Here is an 18913-nt window from a genome sequence, read left to right as displayed (position 1 = left end):
TGCAGAAAGACAGTGAGAAAGTTAAGAATAGAGGCATTACAGCCTGAGCAGTAGTTTAAAGATATGGTATAGAAACAGAAAAAGAGTTAGGAGAGCCTTAGGATCTTGCAGACTGTGAGGGAGTGAAATGTGACAGAAGAGGTCAGTATGCAGTACTCATACTGTATACTGAATCAGAAGAGATCAGGTATGCAGTTATCTCCTAAATAACAATCTACTTTCCAAATCTCAGCATGGCTTTAGAGCTTCCCATAGCACCAACACTGCATTACTCTCATTTACCAACATAGTCAATCACCATAGAAACAAGGGATTATTTGTATCCTCCATATTCTTAGATTTATCTAAAGTGTTTGATATGGTTAACCATCGTATACTTCTTGAAACTCTATCTACCCTTAACATAAGCACCTCCACTCTATCAAGGATCAACTGCTACTTACCAGGCCGTCAGCAAGCAGTCCTATGGCAAGACCAATTGTCCCCCTTACTACCAGTAACCATAGGAGTCTCCCCAGGGGTCCATCCTCAGTTCTTTGCTGTTCTCCTTATATACAAACCAGATAGCTTCATCCTCCATCTCTGCCTCAATAGTGCCAATACGAAGATGACACCACCATTATATGTGCCACCCCCACTCTAAATGAGCTACAAACCCTAACTCAAAATAACTTAAAGTTGAAGCATGGTCTACCAACATTAAACTTATTCTTAATCTGAAAAAACAAACAAACATTTTGGCCCTAGTAGAGCTCTTCCTCTAAACAATGAATTTATCATAAAATCCAATGACAATACCCTGCTCACCCCAACAACACACACAAAACTGCTAAGCATTGAAATAGACAATAATCTAAAATTCGACCTACACATAGCACAAACAATAAAGAAAGTAAACAAAAAGCTTGGTCTCCTTTATAGGAACAAACACTTCATCATTAAACATACCAAAGCCATTACTGCAGGAACTCATCTCTTATCCATCCTCCTCTATGCCTCCCCCATCATTAGTAATCTGCAATGCACTGAATTAAACAAACTGGAATCTTGTTACAACTAGATAGCCAAGTTTGCTACTGACACCTCTTACTGATACCACCATTGTCTATCACTCAAGCAACTCAACTGGTTGGTGTTGCCTCAACTACTCCTACTCATTCAACTCTCAATAGCACACAAGCTCTGGCACCAACCTGACAAACCCCCAGCACTTCAGCATTTAATCCAGCCCTACAGTACCACTAGTGCTTTAAGATCTACTAACCAAAACCTGATAAATGTCAAAAAACACAAAAACGATGCTGGTAAATCACTCTTTGCCTACACTATTGCAAGAACCTGGAATTCACTCCCAACGCATATTTCTTCTTCCCCTGTATACTTCTTTACCCAATGATTGGTACTTTTAAGACTCAATGATATTGCCAACATCCTGGCTGTTAGGTTCAGTGCTAACTTTACCTATCTCTCACCCCCTAAAGGGCCCATCTCTATACTGGAAGAATGCAAAGTTCCTGTAATCATGACTGCACAGGTAAAAAACACAGTCTCCAAAGCCAAAAACACAGCATCCATGGGACCTGCCAACATCCCAGGCCGCGTTCTACACGAACTACAGAATGAACTGGCACCCCACCTAAGTACCATGTTCAATCATAGTCTCACCTCAGGCTTTGTGCCAACTGAATGGCGCACAGCAACGGTTAGCCCACTCCACAAAGGGGGAACCACCACAGACCCCGGGAAATACCGCCCCCATCATTAGCCTGACAAGCCTGGTCTGCAAGGCTATGGAATGTATCATCATGGAACTTATAAACAATGACACTGATAATCTCCAAATTCTGGACCCTACCCAGTTCGGGTTTGTAAAAGTCAGATCATGTCTCCTAAACCTGATAGACTTCTTTGAAGTGGTCACCAAAGCTGTAGAGGAGGGTAAGGTGGTTCACACAGCCTATCTAGTTCTCGCCAAGGCTTTCGACACCATCCCCCACTCTGGAATTATAGATAAACTCACTAAACTAGGTATAAATCCCTATGTCACAAGATGGGTTGCCAAATGGCTCACAGACAGAACCCACAATGTGAAAGTAGCAGACTCTAAATCCAACTTCAAACCAGTGACAAGTGGAGTACCAGAGGGTTCAGTCCTGGGTCCTCTCCTGTTTAGTATCTACTTCTCTGAAGTACAGGCTAACACAGAAGGTCTTTGGCTAACAAAGTTCACAGATGACTGCAAACTGGGAGCCATAATCAAAACTCCTAACGATGTGGACATCCTACAAATGGGCCTCAGTGAGACAAGATGCCTGGTATCAAATCCATGGCCTCAAGCTCAATGCCAAAAAGTGCATTGTCATCCCTTTTGGTAAAAACTCTGTACCTATGAACTACCACATAGGCAGCAGTCTACTTAACACCAAAAGTGTAATAAGAGACCTTGGGACATAGGCGGACAGTAGTCTCTCCTTTGATAATCACATCGCCACAGTAGTCAGGAAATCCTTCTACATGGCACACCTCATCACAAAAGGTTTCTCATCCAGGAAAAAAAGAGGTCATTGTTCCCCTCTACTCATCACTCATTAGACCCATTATAGAGTACAATGCCCCTTTTGGTACATACCTCACAAGACATCTACAACAACTGGAAAGGCCACAGAAATACCTCACAAAGAGGATTACTGGCCTCAAACAGATGCCCTATGCAGACCGTCTCAAAAAACTCCAGCTTTACTCTGTCGCATATCGCCTACTTAGAGGAGATCTCTGCCTAACATACAAAGCTATGTCAAACCCACAGCTGTTGGACATGCTCCACTTAAAGAAATCCCAATCCATCTGAGCTACATGCTCTAGGGACCTAAACCTTGTCACCACAATAAACAGAACATGCTGGAGGGATAGATTCCTGTCCCAGAGACTTCCCATACTCTAGAACAAACTACTTAACTATATCAAACAAAGCTCCTCATTAGCACTCTTCAAGAAAAATCTTGATGACTGGATGGGAGATAGGAAATTCACCATGGGGATTACTTCTGTGGCTCTGCTTGACAGGGGCACAGAAAATAATTTTCTTGGGTGGCAAAAGCCAGGGTGCCATTTGGCTAGGCTTATATAGGCCCTAGGGCCAATAGCCTAGTACCTACCTATGAATCTACAAACAGGCTGACAGCAGCCTCTCTTTTGACCACCACATTGCCACTGTGGTTAGAAACTCCTTCTATGTGGCACATCTCATTATTAAGGGTTTTGCATCCAGGAAGAAGGAGGTCATTGTCCCCCCTCTACTCTTCCCTCATTAGGCCAATCATCGAGTACAATGCCCCATTTGGCATGTACCTCACTAGACACCTGCAACAACTGGAGAGGCCGCAAAAGTACCTCACAAAGAGGATCCTAGGCCTTAAACACTTGTCCTATATGGACAGACTCAAAAAACTCCAACTATTCTCGGTCTCATATCACCTACTTAGAGGCGATCTATGCTTGACATACAAAGCCATGTCTGATCCAGCTCTGTTAGAAATGCTACATCTAAAGAAATCTCAATCCCTTCACACCACACGCTCCAGTGACCTCAACCTCATTACCAGAATCAACAGAACGTGCTGGAGGGACAGGTTCATAACTCAGAGATTGCCTTTGCTATGGAATAGACTTCCCATACATGTCAAACAATGGCTCTACTCGACAGAGGCACTTGGAACTAAAGTTGGGTGGCACAATGTCGGGTTAATCCTATGGGCTAGGTTTGTAAAGGCTCCAGGGCCATTAGCCTAGTACACACCTATGAACTCTAGAGAACAAAAAAAAAAAAATAAAAGTGATTTTTTTTGTATTTCTCAAACTTTTAACCTGTATATTGTACTATATGTATTTCCTCACTACAAGAACTTGCTAATGAGTACTGTATATATGGCTAATGACTACTGTATATATGACTATCTGTGTTTCGATCCTGCATGCTCATACGTATTCTTGTTTATGTACTTGTATGTTTGCCTTTATTCACTCTCATGAACTTTAGTGTTATATGGAGCTTTTCTCCCCGGGCCTCTGCTGAAAATAGACCTGTGTCCAGCTGGGCTTCCCAGTAAACAAATGTAAAATAAATAAATAAAGAGGAGAATGAGGCTAGTGTGGAAGAAGAGGAAGAGCTCAGCATTAGGCAGGCTTTATGCAGGAGCAAAGCCATGTACTTTTGAGATGATTTTTTTAAAGAGGCTTTGAAAAGGGTTAGGCCACGCATAGACCTGGTAGCTAGAGGTAGTGAACACCATAGTATAGAGACAAAGTATGAATACAGAGAATGACCTGGTTTTTTTTGTGGGTTTTGAGATTTTTGCCTTGTGATCGTAGGGATCGATCTGGTGTAAGATGTCACTAGATCGGCTAGTGCTGGGCAGGCAGAAGGCTTGAAGATAAGGTTGTGCAAGGTAGATGGCTGAATAAAGGCAAAATGGTTGGGGAGTTCAAGCCAGTTTAATTCTAGTAGTGGTTTACAGTGATGTGTGTGATATTTAGAGTTTGTGGCAAATGTTGCAACTTTGTATAGCACTGTTCCATCTTGCTTGAGGTAGTAGTTTGTAAGTTAGTTAGGATAGGGGCACCATAAAGAAGGGAGGGAAGTAAAAATGTTTTTGCAAAGGTGGTTTTGGTTGCTGTAGTTAAAGAAATGTCTGTTTCTGTACAAGAGTCCCAGTCTTTATGAGTTTACTTTATATTTTGCTCTATACGAGGGTCAAATGAAAGTTTATTTTCAATGATAACTCCTAGAAGTTTTGTTTCCTGCACTATTTCTATGACAGTGTTGCCAGATGCAAGAATGTTGAAATGATCACAGATGGGGGGGGGGGGGGGTGTTTTTGGGGTGAAAGAGTACTAGTTTGGTCTTCTTCGGATTAAGAAAGAGTTGGGCATTTCTTAGCCCGGATTCGACTGCAGTAAAGGACTGTTGAGTTTTTGAAAGAAGTTCTGATAGTGACTGAGCAGTACAGATTATGGTGTAATCATCAGCATATTGAATGAGGGTTCCAGGACGAGAGGCAGTGTGTGAAGGTTGTTTGCGAAAATGTTGAAGAGTAGGGGTCTGAGGATGGAGCCTTGAGGGACTCCAGTAGGGTTGTGGAGAAAGGCTGAGAGTTCATTGGACCACTTCACTGCTTGTTTACGATCCTTGACATAGCTATGAAATCATTGTACTGTGTTATGTGAGAAGCGTAAGTTAGACAGTGTGTTAAATAGTAAGGAGTGAGACACTGTGTCAAAGGTCTTGGACAGATCAAAGAATTCTGGACCACATAATCACTCTCACAGGGCTAGTTGGTTATTTACTAATTCAACTGGAATATCACTCCATGGTATTAGAAAAAATAAGAGAATGTCATAGCTCGACCTGTTCATAACAATTGTAAGATCCACCAGTTGAATTTCAGGGTGCTTCACAAGCTATATAAATCTGACAAGAGCAGTGACACAGATCATTTAATTACTATCTTTGGAATGCAGACATCCGATAGTTACTATACGCCTGCTTCTACCATGGCTTAAATGTTATGCACAGCTATAAATGTATGCAGCTGTCAAAGGGAATCAGATGAGTAAGTACCCCTTTAAAAGTTAAAATGCCAGTGTGACATGTTAACTGTCTTTTTACTTTACTGATACTTGAAAATATGCTGCAGTTTTGAATGTGTTCTTTCGGTCTGATTAATCCTTAATATTTTAAACCATGATACATTAAAACTGTTATCCAGGTTTCATGTTTTGCCTTCTTTTTCACTAATCAATCAGTGATATATGTTTGTAGGCATCTCTTCTATTAGATATCGGTAGCTTAGGCTGTTAGTCATCTCTGTCTATTCTTTGTGCTTTTTACAGCCAAAAGTAAGATCTAAAGTTTATACTGGAATTTTGCTTTTATGGGACCCTTTAAATATTCCAGTTATTTAATACATTTCAGCTGGAAACAATATCATGCTTGTGGAGAAACATATTAAAAAAAAACTTTATGCTAGTTATTTACTTTTGTTTAGCAAAGGAAGTAAAAATGAAGTAAGTGAACAAAAGGCATATCACAATGAAAGTGTGTTCTTAGTAATCTTTACCCATGTACCACCATACTACTCCTCTTTTGTCATATTTATTATCTGTTCATTCATCCACAACCTCTTTTGTCCATTTTTGCACATGTTAACTTCAACAGTGACAATCATCTAGTGCCAAGGTTTACACCTTCGGATGGCTATTCCTGCCGTGGTAGGTCTTCCACACCACACACATGCACTCACACCTATGGCCAATTTAGAGTGTGTCAGATCCACCTGCTGCATGTCTTTGGAATGTAGGAAGAAGCCCACAAAAGCACATGGAGTACATGCAGACTCCACACAGAAGACACCCCAGCCAAGAATTGAAAATGGGGAACCTCTTGTTGTGAGATGACAATGCTATCCTACTGTGCTACTGTTCATAACTAAATAAATTACTTTATTTGTATTTCTGTTCAGCATATTGCTTTCTTGAAGGTGTTTTGTAAGTGAACACCTGTTATTTTGACTTGGTTATCCTTAAAAAATTTAATTTTATCAACAAACCACCAGTCTTTTGTTTTCCATCACACCATTTCCAATCAACCACCTTCATTCTCCCTGCCCCACAATGTTTTCTGCTTCTCATCAGCTTTGGACTAATTTGCTTTCATTCCTCAAAATCCCTCTCTTCTCTCTCCCTTATATATTACTCCATATTGGGTTTTACACAAGGCAAACACTGTTAACATTGAAACCTTTTGTAATAGTAACATAATGTCTTTTGAATGAACATGGATTTAGTATGCATCGTCAAAGTGGTAGCAGATAATCATAATATCTTGCTTGTTATTATGCAATTGATTAGTCAGTTAACATCTGCATTTTTCTTTTGTTCTTTCTTTCCTAGGCTTAGACTAAAAATGGTACACGAAGCTCAATGCTCTACTGTGATTAATAAACTTTAAGAAAAAAACAACGATAATAACAGTAATGGTAATCAGAAACACAACAATGTATGCCTTTTGCCATTATATAAAAATGTAAAGAAATAGTGTACAAAAGAAATGCCAGTCCTTTTACAGCTACAGTTACAGATATAGTCTGGCAGGGGTTAAGGCTAAAGACTGTAGTACTTGTGATACGTGGTTTGATTCCATCAGCCCTCATGTGCCTACTGTTTGACCTTCAGCAAGTCACTTAACCAGACATTGGTCACAGCTCACCCCTGAAAAGAGACCAAGTTTCCAGTGGGCTTACTTGGTTAAAAAACAGGTATTACAATTATTATTACTTACATGTAACTGGTCAAACTAGAAACACACACTCAAATAAAAGCCTTCTCTCAGTAACTGGTCTAGGTGGAAGGCTTTATATTGGTCTGTCAGTAGTTGCCCTTTCTCTGTCATGCAGTAACCACAGACTGAAAATAATAAAGCTTGGAGTGGGGGGATTTCAAGTACATTTGCTAGGGGTTATACAGTACTCAAGGCTGTGGAATATCTGAAAACACTGACAAGGGTGGTTGCTTCAAGGATAAGTAGTGGAACCTCAAATCACAAGGCTCTAAGCACTTAAACTGGAAATAGAACCTAGCCTTATGCTCTTCTGTAATCAAATGCAAGCATACAATCCATTGAGCAACTGACTCTGACCTTTCATTTCCTTCACACAGTATAGTCTTCTCAGTTGTAAGTGATCCATATAAGTGATACTCTTCCGATTAAATTCTGTCTGCTGTGCAACTCTGATCAAGTCACATACCTGACAGTGCTTCTTCACCTCAAGTGAAAAAGGATCTCTTCCCAGTTGGAAATCCTAGTTAATGAAGTACTGCAGATTGCTTGAAATTCATTTAACTCACCTTTACTTGAGACTTTTTAGTTCACACTGGACTGCACCATTATATGTCATTAAAATCGGTCTCTAATGAGTGCTGCTGCATTGCTGCTTTTCCCATTTCTATTAGAAGACACTTCTAACATACTCTAACATCACAATGTTAAAAAAGCATATGCTGCCCAAAATACAGTGCATTAAACATGAAGAATTTCTTTTACACATGTATCCCACTGTAGGTTGTACCTACCTACTGAAATCATGGTTTCATAATTCTGCACCATCATTTCTCTGTGTAGCTCTTTCTGCTGCTCACTTAATATCCTCCATTCTTCATCTGTGAAAGTGACAACCACATCTTCAAAGGCATCTGGGACCTGAACAAAATTCAAACATGTTAATGCATTTATTATCTGTAAGCCTACATTGCCTACTCAGTGGAAGAAAAAAACACACCAATTGGTTATCAGGAACTGCATTTCATACAGAAGAAATCAGATGGGCCATGATGTCCTTATCGGCCATTATACTCCATTTCCTGTTATACTATTTCTAATATTACCTCAACTAGCCAACTAACTGTCTTTTGCAGACAATTCAATGATTCAAAATCAGTCTTTTACCACCTCTACTGATATGCACAAACCATTCACATGTAACCTGTAGTCCACCCATATACCCTTGGCCCAGCTGCGTCACGAAAGCCCTCAGCTATGAGGTATGTTTGAGCTACATCAAATATGGGGCATACTCAACAGCGAATGAGCCACAGTACGTCCAGTGATTTATCGTGACTGAGAACAGACTTGGGCTTAACAGCGGGTAAGGACTGGTTAGTATTTTAGCATCTAGTCCACTTTCCTAACGTACAAGCTGCAGATCTTCCATAAAGAAGTCTCATGCTCCAAGGAACTACTGGATATTGAATAAAATAAGGGTGTCCCAGCCTAATGCAAACAAATGTAGGTACAATGCAAGCAGATCCTCTCAATCATCCTTTGGATGACATATTAAACTGAAGTCCCATTTGCTTGAGTTGGTGTTAGTTCAAGTGGATGTAAAGGAACCCACAGCACCTATCAAACAGAGTAGGGGAAAGTTTCTAATGTCCTGGCCAAATTTATCCTAGTAATATAAATACCACCTCAAGTCTCCCCCCAAAAAGAGACCAGTAACCTAGTGGGACTAACCCAGTCAACAAAGGAGAAATAAATACATTTAGTGCGTCCAATGTGGTCTTATCAAACAAACTTCTGAAACGTAAACCTTGCTCACTGGTTGAGAATTTCCTTCCATGCCAGGTTATAGACCTGTCTGTTATATCTACTTGCTTCCTCATTATTGCTCTGACAAACTGTATAAATGAAAAGCATTTGTGAACTCTAAACTCTAAAATCAGTGATGATAATCTGTTAAAAGGGTATCCCTTTTGCTGTACTCAGTTTTCAGTTTGCTGACCTTCTGTTCTGCATTCTAAACCAATGAAAAAATGTGTACACTGCTTAAGTTTATCATTACATTAACATAAATTACTCACCAATTCTAAACATGGATTCTATTACGGTCTTACACTGGTCATGGGACTAAAATAGCTCTTTTGATGCATAATTGAAGGTATATATACTGAACTTGACTAATGGCACTACTGTCTATACCTTTTTTCCCTGTGACATGTCTGAGGCATTTTACATATCAACCACCAACTCTACAGCAGACTCTGTTACTGGATTACTTACAGATATTACTTAATTAAAGTAGCTTCCTCAAAGGCAGACTTCATGATGTCAGACAGTACAATTGCATCTTTCTCCATGTGCTAGTTCGTCTGAGCATTCTACAGGGCTCTCTGCATGACCTACTTCTATTTTCCACCTTTGTGAATAGTTGCAAAGAATGGCAGTTATGATAATCTACCACTAAGACAAACAATTATAAAAATTATAGCATTTCTACCACCCTGACATATACTAACACCTTGACCAGTAATAAAAACAATGACAGTATAAGGAAGTCCGCGGTGGTGCAGCGGTAACGTTGTTGCCTCACAGCAAGAGGTTCTCCCATTCGATTCTCGGCTGGAGCCTGCATGTCCTCCCTGCGGTCAAGTGGCATTCGAAAGACATGCGTAGAATGGGCGTGCCTTTGCTGAAGGTTGGACGTCGCGCTGGCACCTCGGCACCTGTAAAAAATCTACTGCCAATCATTAACGGACCGGAGTTCCGCTGTGGCGACCCCTAACCGGGAAAAGCTGAAAGAAGAAGAACAACAACAGTATAAGGAACCCTGTGTTTAAATACTGCTGAAGAGCATCTATCATTTCTCCATGACTTTGTAGCAGGCGGTTTACAATCACCATTGCAAACTGCATTCAATCAAGAGTGACACTGTCAAAATGCAGTTTTACAATGGGCAGTTTTGCGAACACAAATACATAGACTAAACCACATCGAATGGATAGTGTAGTTCGAGTATTTGAGTTCAAAATTTTGAGTGGAGATCACGGTTCAGTGATGAACAGGGAATTTACCCATTTCCTCACTGTAGTACAATCTTGGAGTTGGTATATACAATTTGCAGGGGGTGTAGGATGCACAAGGGCTTGTCCACTGCAAAACAGTAAAATACACGTACTGTTGACTATGGAATTTCATGGTACGGTACGCTGCATAGCAACAGTGACTGACATCACCTCCTGCTTTATCTAATACAATGAACTACAGGTGTCAATGTATTCAGTTTCAACCTGGCTGCAATTTCGCTGTTCCAATTTCAGGATTTCGGGTCGACCATGTGACTGGTCGACCTATGCATTTAAGGTTTCAAAAGTAAACCGCAGCAGATGCTGTGCTTTTAGTACAGCAGGGATACTCTTTGGTTTAAAGAAATTAAAGCTTCCTTTGTGTTATGAGAACAGCTTAAAGTAATCTGTAAAGATATCCCTTTAATATTTAATTCATTATGTTAAAAATGAGTTAAATGTTCTGAAAGCGATGTTACACAATTCAGCAAAGTAGCAAGTCTGGATGTGGGTAATGCAGTCAGCTGATGAGGTCTAATTGTAAACCTGGGTGGACATGAATAAAGCCAGCCATGGGAAAGTTCTACAAACATACAGCCAAGTATCACATCCTTCTATTATACAACTGCATTATTTAAAAAAGAGTGGCTTACCTACGTTTTTTGTTAAATAATGTCACTGTATGTTAAAGCTTAATTTCTTTCACATCTCATTTCACTCTTCAGAGTCTCTGAAGATAGATTAGTTACACAGTGTGGCTGCATACTTTTAGGTATGTGAAACAGGTGTACAGTGCTTTTTTATGCATTTTATGTACACAAAGACAGTATAGCTTTGCAGCCCCCTGTTGTGAAGTTACATGCTGAGGGTACTGTGTTGTGCACTTTTTTTAAATAAATGAACTGAAATGCAGTTTTTGCGTCTGCATATAGCGATTTTTTGCAGAGAAGGTCTAGTGACAGACAAAGTGTCAGGCATAACTTTAATGGTTTTCGAAGAACTACTTATTTCTCTGCAGCTGGAGTCCATTTCTTTACTTAGATGGGTACTGTTTAAAACACATGACATTCGCATTTTTATTGAATAATTTACAGAACTTATGCAGATTTGTTTGTGAAGCCCAAACTGTACACATTTTTAAAGTATTATTTCAGTTTCTTAAATTCACAGCTCTGTATTTGTGTCTTCTTTATTTATGTAAAACAGTGGCTACAGACAACTGCAATACGCAGTGATATTTCCTGTTATGCTCTGTTTATTTTTGCATTTCATACACAGATTTATCACTTCTAGTGTACAATTTGCACTGGAAGTGTACAAACAACTGCTGTTCATATTTTTAAAATATTAATTTGAACAGCCACTATAAAATTAACTAGTTTATTACTTTTTATCTTAGACATTTTTCATCTCCTCACAAAATATCTAAAAAAATTCAAATACATTTTTAATCTAAAACACAGGTGAATCACTATACATATAAAAACTATATATACAGCAAATACTTCTACACTTCTTTTTTTGTAGGGGGGAGCCCCCTGCACTCCTGCTTACTTGAGTATATTAACTCCACAATCATACAATGATGGGGAAAAGAGAAAACTTCTCATACAGAAAAACACTGCTGGTGAAAACACACATTTATACCTTGCTAATGCCCACTGTTATGTTGTATCCATGTACAGAAAAACAGGATAGGATTTCAAATGTTATGCCTAAGAACATGATTATTTTGGATAAAAATTATGCAAATTCAGAATACAGCATATAATTGTTACCAAGATAAATGAGCGGAGTATATTTTTCTGCATTATTCTGTATTATAGAGCTAAATTGTTGCTTAGATATCTGTTGTCTTAGTGTTCTGCAAATATGCAGAGATCAGTATATATATTTTTTGGGTTTTATAATTTGCACTCTGATTCCTCACATCTCTGTTGAAACTTTCTTCCCCACCCACCTCATTGTGGTTTCTATTGCTTGTGTGTTGTTAACTCAAGGTTCCCTTAATTTGAACTGTTAATAGCAGCAGTCTGCATTTAAAGTACAGCCTTACAAGACTTTCTGCAGATATATGGAGCTGAGTATATTTTTCTGCATTATTCTGTATTATAGAGCTAAATTGTTGCTTAGATATCTGTTGTCTTAGTTTTCTGCAAATATACAGAGATCAGTATATATTTTTGGGGTTTTATAATTTGCACTCTGATTCCTCACATCTCTGTTGAAACTTTCTTCCCCACCCCCCTCATTGTGGTTTCTATTGCTTGTGTGTTGTTAACTCAAGGTTCCCTTAATTTGAACTGTTAATAGCAGCAGTCTGCATTTAAAGTGGAACAGCCTTACAAGACTTTCTGCAGATATATAGAGCTGAGTATATTTTTCTGCATTATTCTGTATTATAGAGCTAAATTGTTGCTTAGATATCTGTTGTCTTAGTGTTCTGCAAATATACAGAGATCAGTATATATTTTTGGGTTTTATAATTTGCACTCTGATTCCTCACATCTCTGTTGAAACTTTCTTCCCCACCCCCTCATTGTGGTTTCTATTGCTTGTGTGTTGTTAACTGAAGGTTCCCTTAATTTGAACTGTTAATAGCAGCAGTCTGCATTTAAAGTGGAACAGCCTTACAAGACTTTCTGCAGATATATAGAGCGGAGTATATTTTTCTGCATTATTCTGCATTATAGAGCTAAATTGTTGCTTAGATATCTGTTGTCTTAGTGTTCTGCAAATATACAGAGATCAGTATATATTTTTTGGGTTTTATAATTTGCACTCTGATTCCTCACATCTCTGTTGAAACTTTCTTCCCCACCCCTCATTGTGGTTTCTATTGCTTGTGTGTTGTTAACTCAAGGTTCCCTTAATTTGAACTGTTAATAGCAGCAGTCTGCATTTAAAGTGGAACAGCCTTACAAGACTTTCGGCAGATGTATAGAGCTGAGTATATTTTTCTGCATTATTCTGTATTATACAGCTAAATTGTTGCTTAGATATCTGTTGTCTTAGTGTTCTGCAAATATACAGAGATCAGTATATATTTGGGTTTTATAATTTGCTCTCTGATTCCTCACATCTCTGTTGAAACTTTCTTCCCCACCCCCCTCATTGTGGTTTCTATTGCTTGTGTGTTGTTAACTCAAGGTTCCCTTAATTTGAACTGTTAATAGCAGAAGTCTGCATTTAAAGTGGAACAACCTTACAAGACTTTCTGCAGATATATAGAGCTGAGTATATTTTTCTGCATTATTCTGTATTATAGAGCTAAATTGTTTCTTAGATATCGGTTGTCTTAGTGTTCTGCAAATATACAGAGATCAGTATATATTTTTTGGGTTTTATAATTTGCACTCTGATTCCTCACATCTCTGTTGAAACTTTTCCCCACCCCCCCCCTCCCTGTTCTGGTAGTAGTTTAAATTTGGTGGCTTTTGCAGTGCCCGCCCCACTGTAGATTTGATCTAGGACACTCCCCCAGTCCCATCTCTTTACTGCATTCTACCTAATAAACCCCTTCTTCCCTTGCTTTTAGTCCTTTTTAATTTAATTACATTTTTTCAAACTGTGTGTGGACTAATATCGCTACATACTCAAGTGTGCCAGCTTGCACTGCATGTGAATTGTTTTACTACTGTTTTGCTACTTTTCTGAAAAAAAATTGTAAGCCTGTTTCCTACCTTTCCTGTAATTAGTGTTCCAGATACAGATTTGCTGTATCCAGGACTATTTGTAAGCTTCTGAGCCCCCAAGCCTTTCTGTGTTGGAGGGAAGCCTTCTAGCTTATCAGTGGGAGTGGTAAGCACTAGGTAACCTGTCTACCACATAAGGAGTGGTTCTGGCCCAGAATTTGTAGTTATTGGCCGTTTGGGCGGTCTTCCATCTCTCTCAACTTTCTGATTTGAAGGCCTGCATTTGCACTTGTTTCTGTCCTGTAACTCCTGGGCCCATCTCATTTGCTCACTCAAAAAAAAAAAAAAAAAAAAAAAAAACTGCTTTTACTGTATTTGTGTTTCTTCCTACTTTATTTTGCTTTTGCGTCATCTTAAAAGTACTCAATTGTATTTATTACTGCTTGGTGTAACTCATTCTAAGACCTTTTAGTTTAAGCACTTGGGCTTCAGACGAGTTGTTTACCATTAGGAAGGTTTGTGGTCTGCACTGTGGTGGCAGGAGAGGTAGCTTACATCCTTCTAAGTTGGGAACGGCTGATTGCGGGCTCAGTGTCTGTTATTCTAAAAGTGTATTAATTCTGTTTTAAGCACTTGGGCTTCAGGCCAGTTATTTTACATTAAAAGTATTCGTGGTCTGTACTCTTGTGGGAGGAGAGGCTGGACTCTGCCCTTCTAGCTGGGAATTTCTGGTTAAAGGCTTATAGTGCCTGCATATCTAAACTGCTTCTTACTGAAACTGGTACACCTTGTTTGCTGTAGCATAGACTAGATCCAGGCCTGCTGAATCTAGCTTTGTTTGTATAACCTGAGCACTAATCCAGGCATTCTTTAAAGTATTCAACTGTATTTATTACTGCTTGGTAGTAACTTGATTAAAGTGTAGCTATCATTCTAAGTCTTTTGGATTAAGCACTTGGGTTTCAGACCAGTGGTTTTACATTAGGAAGGTTTGTGGCCTGCACTGTGGTGGCAGGACAGGTAGCTTACATCCTTCTAAGTTGGGAACTGCTGATTGAGAGCTCAGTGTCTGTTATTCTAAAAGTGTATTAATTCTGGTTTAAGCACTTGGGCTTCACGCCAGTTGTTTTACACTAAGGAAGTTTGTGGTCTGCACTGTAGTGGCAGAACAGGTAGCTTACATCCTTCTAAGTTGGGAACTGCTGACTGAGGGCTCAGTGTCTGTTATTCTAAAAGTGTATTAATTCTGGTTTAAGCACTTGGGCTTCAGGCCAGTTATTTTACATTAAGAAGGTTTGTGGTCTGCACTCTTGTGGGAGGAGAGGCTGGACTCTGCCCTTCGGAGCTGGGAATTTCTGGTTAAAGGCTTATAGTGCCTGCATATTTGAACTGTTTCTTACTGAAATTGGTACACCTTGTTTGCTGTAGCATAGACTAGATCCAGGCCTGCTGAATCTAGCTTTATTTGTATACTGCTTGTTTGTTTGCTTGTTATTTCCCTGAAACGCTAATTCCACCTAAAACGCGGCTTTTCAGCGCTTCTGTGGATCCCTAGTGATAGCTGCATTGCTTACTGTACTTATTTCCTTGTTTCACTTGAAAGAAAGTTACTGTTTGTCATTTTTGCATTTAAGTTACCTGAAACACATTGCATTTAAGTTACCTGCAACTTGCTCACTAAAGCAATTATATAAGTCAGCACTAAAATATTAAAAGCACTACACCCTCACAAACTCCCCTTGAGTACCTCGTTCCCCATTGGCCCTTTTTTCAATTATAAAGGGGCCAATACTATTCTACCATGTCCAAAGGTCAATTGTCAATCTCCTCTCCGGTCCAGCTGGTGAATCTCGGAATCTTGAGGCAATGTTACAACTGCCTCATGTACATAGACAACCCTCTCCTCCTCCCAACAAATTCCAACACATGTGAGAGATGCAACCATATAGCCATATTGGAGGCTAAACTCTCTCAACTCAGTACTGGCAAAACCAGTCAGGAGGAGAAGGAAACCACACTCACTACAATTCCAATCTCACATAGACCTACCACGACAGCAAACCAAACACAAAAACACACAAAACATACTCGGAGGCTCTAAATAAAAATCTGCCTAAGCAGCAGAGACCTCCAAAGCAGACACCCAAGCAACCGCTACCCAAAAACAAAACTCGTGCAATACATAGCTCACAAAGCCAGTGTGCCGAACAGTCACAGCCCTTAAGGCTAAACAACACACCTGATACATTTGTAATAGGTGACCATCGTCAGGCACACTGACGTCCCGCTCACAAGGCTGAACAAGGAGAAGGTCACGGTGAGCTGCCTGTCGGGCGCTAGGATCCGCCACATAACACAAGCACTCAGGTCACTCCAAGGCAAGTACAAATATGACTCCGTCATTATCCATGCTGGTGTGAATGACCTGAGACGTACCTCCCTGGACTACATGAAGAGAGACATAGAGGAGCTCTCTGAGCATGTAGCCCAGGCCGGTATGACCCTGACCTTGAGTAGCATCTTACCCTCACCAAGAATGATGCCACAATATGAAGACAAGATGATCAATTTCAACAATTGGCTTAAGTATTGGTGTCATTCAAAGGGGATCCAATGCCTGTCAGCCTGGGATGACATGCTCGACAAGCCAGGATGCTTCACTAGGGACGGCTTGCAGCTGTCACCCCTGGGCTTTCGGATATTGGCAAAGGCTCTTGCTACCCCCATAGTGCCTTTTTTAGGCAAGGCTCAAAAGACAAACCCACCTCCATAGGTATCACAAGGGATAAGAAACTAAGAGTAATGCTACTCAATGCCAGAAGTCTAAACCTCAAGATGCATGCACTCGAAACTCTCCTTAGCATGGAGAACATCGATATCTGTGCAGTAACAGAAACCTGGTTCAAGGCTCCTGAGAGCACCCCAGCACTACCAGATTATACCTCATACCATGCTTTTCGGCCCCAAAACTTGGACCGTACTACAAAAGGAGGGGGAGTATCAATATTCGTCAAAGATACCCACACCTCCAGGTTGGTGGCACAGCACGAAGCATCAGAGACTGCAAACTGGGCGCCATAATCGACTCTTCATCCGACACAAGCATCCTCCAAAAGTGCCTCATAGAAACAGACAACTGGTGCCAGAGCCATGGCCTCAAGCTAAATGCCAAAAAGTGTATAGTCATCCCCTTTGGCAAAAACAAAGTGCCCACAAATTACCACATAGGTGGTAATCCATTAAGTACAGAAGAAGTAATTAGGGACCTGGGGACCCAAGTTGATACCAATCTCTCCTTTGACAACCACATGGCCAAAGTGGTTAGAAAAACATTTTATATAGCCCACCTAAAAATGAAGGGATTCACATCTAGATCAGGGGAGGTCATTGTGCCTCTTTACTCATCCCTCATCAGGCCCATAATTGAGTACAATGCCCCTTTTGGGATGTACCTTACCAGACACCTGCAGCAACTGGAAAGACCCCAAAAGTACCTCACCAAGAGGATCATAGGGTTCAAACAGATGCCATATGCTGCCCGGTTAAAGAAACTCCAGCTCTACTCAGTGGCATACTGCCTGCTCACAGGCGATCTGTGCCTGACGTATAAAGCCATGTCCAACCCGGAATTAATGGACATGCTGCACCTCAGAAAATCCAAATCCCATCGAGCTACACGCTCGAGAGACTTGAACCTCAGCACTGAAATAAATAGGACATGCTGAAGGGACAGATTCATAACCCAGAGGCTCCCTTCACTCTGGAATAAAATCCCAGCCCAGGTTAGGCACAGTCCCTCATTGACTCTCTTCAAGAGGAATCTTGATGAGTGGATGGGAGATCGTAGGTTTACCCCGGGTATCACTTCTGTGTCACTGTTAGACAGAGGCACAGTATACTAACCTCGAAAAAGGGCATAGCACAATTATTTAAAATGGGTGGCGAAAGCCAAACACACTCTGGCTAGGCTTATAAATGCCCTAGGGCAGATAGCCTAGTATGAACCTATGAACCTATGAGATGGTCTGGAAAAGGACAATTGTGTAAGTAAACTTAGCATTACAGCAGATTTTCGAATGATCACTACTGCAGTAGTCCAAGCTATATGGAACATATCCTGCCAAGGACATACCAGCCAGACAGCTTCCAAAGCTTCAAGGCACCTTCCATGTGCTCCAATTGCTAGGCAGCTTGAGTCAAGCAGCCTACAAACGCTGATTTCAGCTCCAAACCCTTCAGAGTTTTGATGCCAACTCAGAAAGGGAGGATGAACCCTGACAGGCCACAGCTAGGAATACAAATATATATTTAAATATACATACCCTCGCAAAACAACATATGCAAAAACATAAAGGGGATGGAGGGAGGAAGAAGCTACTGCAGCAGTTATCACCTGAACATCTTCTGTTACGGTAATTTTACTTACACATCTGCACTATACTCATTGTACTGATCACTGCTACAGTAGCCTTACCTGTAAGGGGAGATTACACTCTGGCTTACAACGTTTAGGAGGGTGAAAGGAAAGGGTCCAGAAGCCTCCAGAGAATGGTCCTAGCAAGGCCTGATCTAGGCCTAGAGAAGGAATCAAGCTTGCAGTGCTTTGCAAACGCTTGGACACAGGACCACGCTGCTGGTTCTAGAATACTAACTAGAGAGTAACCCTTTCCAAATAGCCACAGATGATTCAAGGTCCTGGTACAGACAGCCTTGACCCTGCCTGGAATACTTTTGTTGTGGTGAGAATAACAAAAAGTAATAGCCTGAGACAACCATTTGGAAACAGTCTTAGACACAGGTTGTCCCTTCTTCTTACCTTCACGATCTGAAAGATTTTGTTCTGTCAGTATTAACACCTGAACTGTCTGGACATCCAAGACATG

The 18913-nt window shown here is 40.4% G+C and overlaps 1 protein-coding gene across 2 annotated transcripts in view; it reads right to left on the bottom strand.

Annotated features, from left to right (window-relative positions):
• The window catches only part of LOC122809560 (zinc finger protein 2-like), a 79504-nt gene that overhangs the window by 33515 nt on the left and 27076 nt on the right, over window positions 1-18913 (bottom strand). For both annotated transcript variants that reach the window (XM_044081153.1, XM_044081161.1), the window contains exon 2: window positions 8128-8254. In XM_044081153.1, coding sequence (XP_043937088.1) covers window positions 8128-8254 — 127 coding nt within the window. The remainder of the gene's footprint in view (window positions 1-8127; window positions 8255-18913) is intronic.

Source organism: Protopterus annectens, chromosome 1.part1, assembly GCF_019279795.1.
Source record: "Protopterus annectens isolate FY-2018-M chromosome 1.part1, PAN1.0, whole genome shotgun sequence".
NCBI classification, from domain to species: Eukaryota; Metazoa; Chordata; order Ceratodontiformes; family Protopteridae; genus Protopterus; species Protopterus annectens.
This window is presented reverse-complemented; position numbering and strand designations above follow the sequence as displayed.